Raw genomic sequence first — 10154 nt, 5'->3', positions numbered from 1 at the left:
AGACAGCAACAAAGGTTCGTCTAGTCAAGGCTATGATTCTTCCTGTGGTCATGTATGGATGTGAGAGTTGGACTGTGAAGAAGGCTGAGCACTGAAGAATTGATGCTTTGGAACTGTGGTGTTGGAGAAGACTCTTGAGAGTCCCTTGGACTGCAAGGAGATCCAACCAGTCCATTCTGAAGGAGATCAGCCCTGGGATTTCTTTGGAAGGAATGACACTAAAGCTGAAACTCCAGTACTTTGGCCACCTCATGCGAAGAGTTGACTCATTGGAAAAGACTGATGCTGGGAGGGATTGGGGGCAAGAGGAAAAGGGGATGACAGAGGATGAGATGGCTGGATGGTATCACTGACTCAATGGACGTGAGTCTCAGTGAACTCTGGGAGTTGGTGATGGACAGGGAGGCCTGGCGTGCTACGATTCATGGGGTCACAAAGAGTCGGACACGACTGAGCGACTGATCTGATCTGATCTGATCTGAAGGTGACTTGTATGCACCATTAAATTTTGAGAAGTATTGGGCTAGATTGAATTATAATTGAACAACTGTAGTGAATATTTTTTAATTGTTTTATGCACCTGGTACTGGGACTAAGATCTTCAAAAGCTTTATTTCCACTAGACTGTAAACTTTATAAGAACAGAAACTTTTCTTTTTTTTACTGCAGTTTCTGCTGCACCAAGAAGAGTGTCTGACTCTTGGGAAGTGTGAAGGAATGAAAGAATTACCTCAGTTCATCGCAATCTCCCAACAACCCTAAGAAGTTGCCATTATATCTTTCCAGTCTCTAGATAAGGAAACTGAGACTGAGGATTTAAATAACTCAGCATTTTTTTTTTTTTTGCCTTCTGTAAATAGTAAGTACTAAAGAGGGGCCTTACACCTCGGGTCTTTGCATCCCTAAACCCAAGTTGTTAGCTTCAAGCTACTTTAAGTGCAAACATTTTTTTCCAATTTAACTATTTATAGTTGACCCTTGAACAAAGTGGGTTGGAGCTGCATGGGTCTAGTTACAGGCAGATTTAGTTCTCAGTAGTAAATACTACAGTATTGCAGGAGATGCAGGAGACATGGGTTCAATCCCTGAGTCGAAAAGATCACTAGGAGGAAGAAATAGCAACCCGCTCCAGTATTCTTGTCTGGAAAATTCCATGGATGGAGGAGCTTGGTGGTGTACAGTTCACAGGGTCGCAAAAAGTCAGATACGACTGAGCAACTAAGCATGCAAGCATGCATGCACAGGATCTGTGGTTGATTGAATCCTCAGATGCAAAATTGAGGATACAACAAAACCCAGGATGCAGAGGAATACTTTATACAGGAGGGCTTCCCTCATAGCTCAGTTGGTAAAGAATCCGCCTGCAATGCAAGAAACCCTGGTTTGATTCCTGGATTGGGAAGTTCCACTGGAGAAGGGATGGGCTACCCACTCCAGTATTTTGGGCTTCCCTTGCAGCTCAGCTGGTAAAGAATCCACCTGCAATGCAGGGGACCCGGGTTCAATCCCTGGGTTGGGAAGATTCCCTGGAGAAGGGAAAGGCTACCTACTCCCATGTAGTCAGATTTTTGACTATGCAGGGTGGGGGATCAGCACCCATAACCCCCACATCATTCAATGATCAGCTGTATTTTGATAAGACCAAGGCCCTGTTTTAAGAGTAGTTTTGACCAGAGTTTGGGTGCTTTTCTGTTCTAGGATGTTGTCACCCTGTTTGATCTTTAAGACAGCCCAGAATCATGGAAAGAGCTCAGGCATGAAGACCAGGCAGGACTGCACCTTAGTCCTTCCTTTGTCTCCAGTTGTGTAACAATAGGAAAGTCCTTCATTTTCCTGAGCTTTAAGTTATTCCTTAGTAAAATAATGGTAATATCATTTGCTTCACAATGTTGTCAGACATGCAATGTCAAGTGTTCCATTAAATGACAATTTTTAGTATTACAATCTTTTTTAAAGATAGGAAAAAAAAATCCCTAAGTTTTGGTTTTTCAACCCAGTTTTGCACAGGGAACTTCTGAAGTCTGTAATATGCTAGCACTGTTACCTCTCCTACAGTAGCTGGTTTCTGCTTCTATAAAATGGGGAGACTGAAGGCCCTAGGGTAGCTGTCAGAATTGCAGGGATTAATACACAAGAGTGGGCTGTGAACAGCCCCCAGCACAGAGTTTGTGCCTGATCAATGTTAGCTCACATCATCATTACTATTCTTCTTAAGTCTTGCTGGCTTAGCAAGTCACATTACCTCTCTGGACCTGCATGTCCTTGTTTGGAAAATGAAAGCCATGGAGAAGACAGAAAACTAAAGAAAAATTGCATCCTTAAAACTTTCTGATTCTATGTGTGTGTATACATGTGCTGAGTCATGCCAACTCTTTGCGACCTCATGGACTGTAGCCCACCAGGCTCCTCTGTCCTTACAATTCTCCAGGCAAGAATACTGGAGTGGGTTGCCATTTCCTCCTCCAGGGGATCTCCCCAACCCAGGGACTGAATCCACATTCCTGGCACCTTCTGCATTGGCAGACAGATTCTTTACCACTAGCGCCACCTGGGAAGCCCTTCTGATTCTATAACTTTATGTCAAATGACTACATCATTTGATTGTGAGTTAATGTTAGCAGTTCTCCTATAGGAAGTGAGAATCAAAAAAGTCACAAGAGCCTCTGGTAGGTCGGGTGGCCTGGTGCTAAAGTATGAAGGTGCCACTTTGTCCAGCAACACGCATTCTACCCAGGCCCCAGAGAGGGCATCTGCATGTTGTCTTTCCCAAGATGGAGAAAGTAGTGATAATTCCAACTTGGCTGGGCTCCTAAGCCCAGTTCTCAGTGATACTCAAAATCATCCCCACTAGATGAAAATCTCTAGCCAGTGGCCCTGATCCTTGGGAATGGCCTGGCTGCCAAAAGTAGATGCTCAATATCCTTTCCTTCCTTTCTCCCAAGTCTTGCTGAATCTATGGAAAAGATTTGGAAACCCAAAGGACACTTTACCTGAAATAGCAAAACCACTAAATCCTACAGCAAGCACCAGAAAGGAGATAGCCATCCCTTTGGTATGGGAAAAGCCAACCACGAGGAGCAAGGTTGCCTCCATGCCAAAACCTGTGAATGGAAACAGCAGGGGAAAATATCATTTTCATGACAGTCAGCCCAAGTTCATGAATTTATCACAAAATTTATTTTCACGGACCCAAGCTTTTAGTACACATATTTTGGCACAATATTTACAATCTTATATTTCTTGACTACACGACTTTGCTAATATTACCCAAGTGTTCTGTGAGCTTTCCAACAATTTCCTGGTGTGCCTTGAACACTGTATAGTCCCAGGAGGTACAATGATGCCCATGGGATGAGGAATGTTTATTATCAGTTGTTCATGGGAAGTTCCCCCTGCTACTTCTAAGACCGTCAGTGATTCTCCATTGATTACACAGGCGATGGTCTCTCACAGAAAATGACACAAAAATAAAATTTAAAAATAAAATTATTTTTATTTTTAAATAATAAAATAATAAAATTATTTTATTATTGCCAAAAGTGATTAGAAAGCAGTAGTGAATATCTGAAACAAAAAGCAGAACCTCACCACCTGTAAAGCATAAGGCAAAATTCTTCCTTTTCAGAAGTGTACCAAGCTTTCAGGCCTCTTTATAATGCCATGAGATATTTGCACATAAAATACAGTGGGACAGAAATACTTTTTGCTGCTTTCATTCAAAATAAGTGAATCCAGCACAATAAAAAAGGGTAAGGAAATGATGAAGATCCTTCTCACCAACACATAAACACACACACATGTTCAGTTGATAGCAGACAGAAAGATGATATAAGTACTGTTTCCAGGGACAGGAAGTACCCGGGGAGGTAGAAGACAGTGAAATGATGCTTCATCCTAGAGACTGTCTGCTGATTCCAGACATCGCTACACGATTGTCCTTTGAGTTACCTCAAAGATAACAGGCCCAAATCAAGTCTCTGTCCCCTATATTCACTCCAAAATAGGCAAAAGATTAAATGAAATTGGATATATAAGGTGTTGAGCATGATCACCGGCCATGGGCATGACTCAACAAATGGTAATTGAATGTTCAAAGCAGAAATCTCAGAATCAACTTGGACTTTTCTCTTTTTCTTCAGTTTTCAGATAAGAATCTATGACATTGGCTTTAGAAATATCTGCTTTTCCTTCCCCTGCCATTGTCTTAGTTCTGGACTCTACTACCTCTCACCCAGACAACTTCAAAAACCTCTTTATTGGTCTTCCCATCTCTTTTTCCTCTGATCCATTCTCTGGATCATTATTTTTGTAAACTACAAATCTGATCAATTGCCCCTTTACTTAAAACGCATGTCAGTGGTTCCATACTATAAGTACAGTGTCTATAATAAATTCCTCCTGCTGTCCCAGTTTCATTTTCTGTCACTCTAACCCCCTTGCTCACCATCCAAAGCCCATGGAAAGCCCTCTACTGTTGCACACGTCTCTCCACCATTTCCTGATCACAACACTGTTTTGTGCCTGCACTGTATTTCCACAGACTGTTCCTTCACCTGCAGTACTCCTCTCGTATCACTTACTTCTCATTTCTGGAGAAATCTTACTATTTTTTAAAATCCAGTTCATATATTGCTTTACTTAGGAAGCTGACAACCCTGCCACTCACCACCACTGAAGCTGACATCTCCTTCTTCTTACTCATTTCATAGAACTTTCCAGCATTGCCCTGTAGTTTTTCATTTGTGTTTCTGCCTTCCCCAACAAAACTGTGATATTATCCAGGGAAGGTACCATGGATATAGTACAGAGCCTGGCAAGTATGTAGTGGGAACTCGATAGTTAATGCAAAGGAAAGAAAGGAAAATCAAGATTAAGTTGAAATACAAGCCAAGGCACTTTTTTGTAAACCTTAATAAGTTGCTTACCTTTCTGAATCCATTCTTCAAAACTATTATAGAAATAGGGCAAGCATCAATGATTGTTTTAGATGGTCATCTAAAGAGAATCAGTGAAATTATGGGCACAGAGATGCTTTTTAAACTGTGAGCTTCAAAGACTCACTGATACAGAGAATACATTAGTGCTTGCCAGTGGGAGGATGGAGAGAGGGAGAGGCAATATAGGGGTAAGGGAGTGGAAGGTGCAAACTACTGGGTGTGAGACAGGCTCAAGGATGTGTGTTGCACAACAGGAAGAACTTAGCCACTATTTTATAACAATTCTAAATGGAACAAAAGCTTCAAAAATTGTATTTAAAAGTTTTAAAATTTTAATTAATCAATGTTTTTTTAAAATTGTGGACTTCATACCATTACTGGGCATCCATGTCCCATCACCTCACGGCAAATAAATGGGGAAACAAGGGAAACAGTGACAGACTTAATTTCTTAAGGGTCCAAAATCACTGCATATGGTAACTGCAGCCATGGAATTTTGCTCCTTGGAAGAAAAGCTATGAGAAACCTAGACAGCATATTAAAAAGCAGAGACATTACTTTGCTGACAAAGGACTGTCTAGCCTAAGCTATGATTTTTCCAGTAGTCATGTATGGATGTGAAAGTTGGATCATAAAGAAAGCTAAGTACCAAAGAACTGTTGCTTTTGAACTGCCAGAGTCCCTTGGACAGCAAGATCAAGTCAGTCAACCCTAAAGGAAATCAGTCCTGAATATTCATTGGAAGGACTGATGCTGAAGCTGAAGCTCCGATACTCTGGCCACCTGATGTGAAGAACTAACTCCTTAGAAAAGACTCTGATGCTAGGAAAGATTGAACGCAGGAGGAGAAGGGGATGACAGAGGATGAGATGATTGGATGGCAACACCGACTCAATGGAAATGAGTTTGAGTAAGCTCTGGGAGTTGGTGATGGACAGGGAAGACTGGAGTGGTGCAGTCCATGTGGTCGAAAAGAGTCAGACACGACTGAGCGACTGAAGTGAACCATGCATTCATGCTCAGTCACTTCAGTCATGTCCGACTCCTTGTGACGCCATGGACAGCAGCCCCCCAGGCTCCTTTGTCCATGGGATTATCCCAGCAAGAATACTAGAGTGGGTTGCTACTTCTTCCTCCAGGGGATCTTCCTGACCCAGGGATCAAACCAGTGTCTTTTGTGTCTCCTGCATTGGCAGGTTATTTTTCCCTGTATATAATTCAAATTGTGGAAACAAAATTAATAACAAGTAGTAATGGTATAAGGTCTTCCCAGGTGGCTCAGTGGTAAAGAATCCGCCTGCTGATGCAGGAGAAGTGGGTTCAATCCTTGAGTCAGGAAGATCCCCTAGAGAAGGAAATGGCAACCCACTCCAGTATTCTTGCCTGGAAGATTCCATGGACAGAGGAGCCTGGCAGGCTATAGTCTAGGGAGTAGCAAAGAGTTGGACATGGCTGAGCACACACACACACACACACACACACACACACACACCACACACACACACCATTGTATACTAACTATTTGTGTTTTGGAAGTGGCCTGTCTTACACAACAAGGCACATGGCTCAAACTTCCCTTATCTTAACACTATTAAAAAAGTGGAACCAGAAAGTTTATTCCCCCAAAAGAATTAGAATAAAGACATTGTGTGAATAAAATCTATAAATGATACATTGATTCATCAATAAGGGGAAAAAAAGATTTTTTCCAAATAATGGACTTTCAAAGAAAGAAAAATCATTTAAGAGCATAGTGACTCCTATCTACAGTGAAAATGCTAGGACTATATGTTTCAGGAGCTGAAGGATAAAATTTAAACTTTATGGGTAATCAAGAGATCCTAGGAAGTGAAACTATTCCAGGCTGACAAGAACTAGAATTGAAAGGTCTGAGACATGTTTTCATTTCATATTAAAACAACCTGAAGTTCACATAGGCAACCAATTCAGCCAGACTGGGATTTTTTTACCTCAGTCACATTTTTCACCTTCTATATTGTTGTCCAGACACTCAGTCATGTCCGACTCTTTGAGCCCCCATGAACGGCAGCACACCAGGCTTCCCTGTCATATCCTTTTAAAAAATATCTCTTTTTTGGCCACATGACCAAAATAGTACCCCACATCTTAGTGCCCCAACCAGGGATTGAACCCAGGCCCTTGTCAGTGACAGCACAGAGTTCTAACTGCTGGAGCGCCCAGGAATTTGCAAATCATCATATCTCAGGTTGCACAAGTACAGGCTGAATGACCACTAGGCAGGGGTGTTACGGACACTCAAGTATCAACTAGGGGATGGACTTAGGGGCCTTTAAGAGCCTTCTCAGTGCTTAGACATAACCTCAAAAATATGGTTTGCAATTCAGTTTCATCTCATTCTATAAAAGCTGCTTAAGCCACCTATGAAATCCACAGTACCTCCGCAGTTCATGATTTTTCTGACAGCAGTTGTGGTCAGAATTTTTCTGCTTCTTAAGTAATCAGCCAGTTGTCCTCCAATAGGCACAATGATCGTCATAACCATGTGTGGGACTGCTGACAAGAGACCCACCTGGAATGAAAAGAAACAGTGAGCTGTTTTTAGTTACTTCTAAAAGATGTACTTCTTTAACATGCATCTCCACTGACCCCTCACCCTCACCACCAAATTTAATCATCTAATTATATGGGACTGAGACAGGCCTGAAGTTTGTAATGAATAAACAATGAATGAGTGAACAACTTTAAGAATAGACCTACTCGTCTCCTCTACCAGATAGGAAGCTCCTTGGGATGGGTAGGTCTATTCTTAAAATCGTTCACAAAGGTCCCAGTACCCAGTGGGTGTTTGACTACCTGGCACATGGCAGTCAGACTCTTGGCACAGAGTGGGTGCTCCCTGATAGCAGCCACTGCTGGTTGTGCTAGCTCTTCCACAGTCCCTTCTGACAGTACCTGTAGCTATGCAGATATCTACCTCTACTAGGCCTCTGTTCTTTATCCTGTGGGAAGGAGACTTAATACTTTTAGGGTGACAGCTTATGTTTTACCATCCACACTCTTCCTACCTGAAACACAGGCAACCTAATAGCAATGGTTGGGGACATTGTAAAAGGTTCTTTCTAAACCATAAAGTACTGGTCATTAGTGCTATGACTGTGATCTGCAAAATGAGCTTTAAGGTTCTTACTGCTCCTCCCTGAATAATTTATAGGCAAAAAAAAACCTCGCACCCTTAAATCTTTTGATCTTTGCCTAATATGCAGTTCTTGAGTCAGCTTCAGAAACACTTTGAGAATGGGGAGAACATAAATCTTTAAAAGCAGCTTAATACAGCTCTGATCCTTACTAAGAAGAAATTAAATAGCTATGTATATTGTGCATAGAATGCATAACTTGTCTGACCTCCAGGGTATTAGGTGTCACAGAACTGTTATGAATTTTGATCAGTAATGTAATTATTTTATCAAGCAAAGATTTTTGCAGTGGAAGCAAGAGATTTAAAGTTCAAGAATCTGTATGTTTACCTTACTTATTGCAAATCCAAAGACCTCTTCAAAGTAAGCAGGCTGACTTATTAACAGCAAATAAAATGTCCAGCTTCTGCAAAAATTGGCCACAATGATTGCATACACTGGCAATGACGTGAAAAATCTTTTCCATGGTGTATTAAATTTCTAGAAAGCGAAAATACAGTGAGATTTTTAGTGAATATACTGACAGATTAATTTTCTTATGAGGCTAACACAATCACTGAAAGAAATACTCATAAAAAAGAGGGAAGTCTTCATCTCTCCCTCTCTACTTACACTGAGACTAACCAAGTTGGCTCCTTCTCCTATACTTGTCTCTATATAGGTCCTCTCCTCCTGGGATATTGTTGGGTGAGCTGCTGGACATTCATAGGCCTGCAACAGCCAAAACATGTACCAAATAATCCCCAAAATACCTGCAATCGAAAAACAAAAAGCTTGATGATATCGTCTCATTTTCTTCCATCTCTAAATTTGTCAAATTTCAAAGTATTCTCAAATGGCACTATATTCAGCTAGGAGAAAGCATTTGGTTGATTTTTTCCTGTCATTATGTTATTAACTGGTATTTAAAGAAAGATTATGTTCTGCTCATTAAGAAATTCAACTTTTATATACACATTAAATGAATCATCATTAGACAAGTATTCCATTTATGTGATAAACTTGTCTTCAGTTCAGTTCAGTTGCTCAGTCGTGTCCCACTCTTTGCGACCCCATGAATCGCAGCTTGCCAGGCCTCCCTGTCCATCACCAACTCCCGGAGTTCACTCAGACTCACATCCATCGAGTCAGTGATGTCATCCAGCCATCTCATCCTCTGTCGTCCCCTTCTCCTCTTGCCCCCAATCCCTCCCAGCATCAGAGTCTTTTCCAATGAGTCAACTCTTCACATGAGGTGGCCAAAGTACTGGAGTTTCAGCTTTAGCAACATTCCTTCCAAAGAAATCCCAGGGCTGATCTCCTTCAGAATGGACTGGTTGGATCTCCTTGCAGTCCAAGGGACTCTCAAGAGTCTTCTCCAACACCACAGATCAAAAGCATCAATTCTTTGGCACTCAGCCTTCTTCACAGTCCAACTCTCACATCCATACATGACCACTGGAAAAACCATAGCCTTGACTAGACAGACCTTTATTGGCAAAGTAATGTCTCTGCTTTTCAATATGCTATCTAACTCATCTTAGTGATCCTTATTTTCATACAGTAAACTCTTAAGCCAACCCCATTAGATAGTCAAATGCCATATCTATCAATTACCCACATGCGCGTGTGTGCTCAGTCAGTTCAGTCCTGTCCAACTCTTCATGACCCTATGGATTGTAGCCCAGAAGGCTCCTCTGTCCATGAGAATCTCCAGGCAAGAATATTGAAGTGGGTTGCCATTCCCTCCTCCAGGGGATCTTCCCAACCCAGGGATCAGACCTCCGTTTCCTGCATCTCCTGCATTGGCTGGGGATTCTTCACCACTGAGCCACCCAGGAAGCCCAGTTACCCATGGGAACTCATGAAATCAAATCACTCACCATAAGTATAAAAGACAGAGGCCCATCCAATGTACTGGACCAACACCCCAGCCAGCGGCATGGCAATCACTGCTCCTGCATAGGAACCTAGGACAAGAAAAGTTGAAGGAAACTTACCAGTCATCAGGCAAGCCCATCCAACCCATTTAGAGTTCAGTAGTCAGCCTGAAGACCAATCA

General features: G+C 41.8%; 1 protein-coding gene across 1 annotated transcript in view; it reads right to left on the bottom strand.

Moving 5' to 3' along the window:
• SLC17A8 (solute carrier family 17 (vesicular glutamate transporter), member 8) overlaps positions 1-10154 on the bottom strand; it is a 39657-nt gene that overhangs the window by 5193 nt on the left and 24310 nt on the right. Inside the window, exons 6-10 of the mRNA XM_010831597.1 lie at positions 9976-10062; positions 8726-8865; positions 8444-8593; positions 7356-7488; positions 2991-3101 (exon numbers count right to left, since the gene is read on the bottom strand). Coding sequence (XP_010829899.1) covers positions 2991-3101; positions 7356-7488; positions 8444-8593; positions 8726-8865; positions 9976-10062 — 621 coding nt within the window. The remainder of the gene's footprint in view (positions 1-2990; positions 3102-7355; positions 7489-8443; positions 8594-8725; positions 8866-9975; positions 10063-10154) is intronic.

This window comes from Bison bison, unplaced genomic scaffold, assembly GCF_000754665.1.
Source record: "Bison bison bison isolate TAMUID 2011002044 unplaced genomic scaffold, Bison_UMD1.0 scf7180017864529, whole genome shotgun sequence".
NCBI lineage: Eukaryota > Metazoa > Chordata > Mammalia > Artiodactyla > Bovidae > Bison > Bison bison.
The sequence above is the reverse complement of the archived record's forward strand: the minus strand, read 5'-3'. Positions and strand labels throughout refer to the sequence as shown.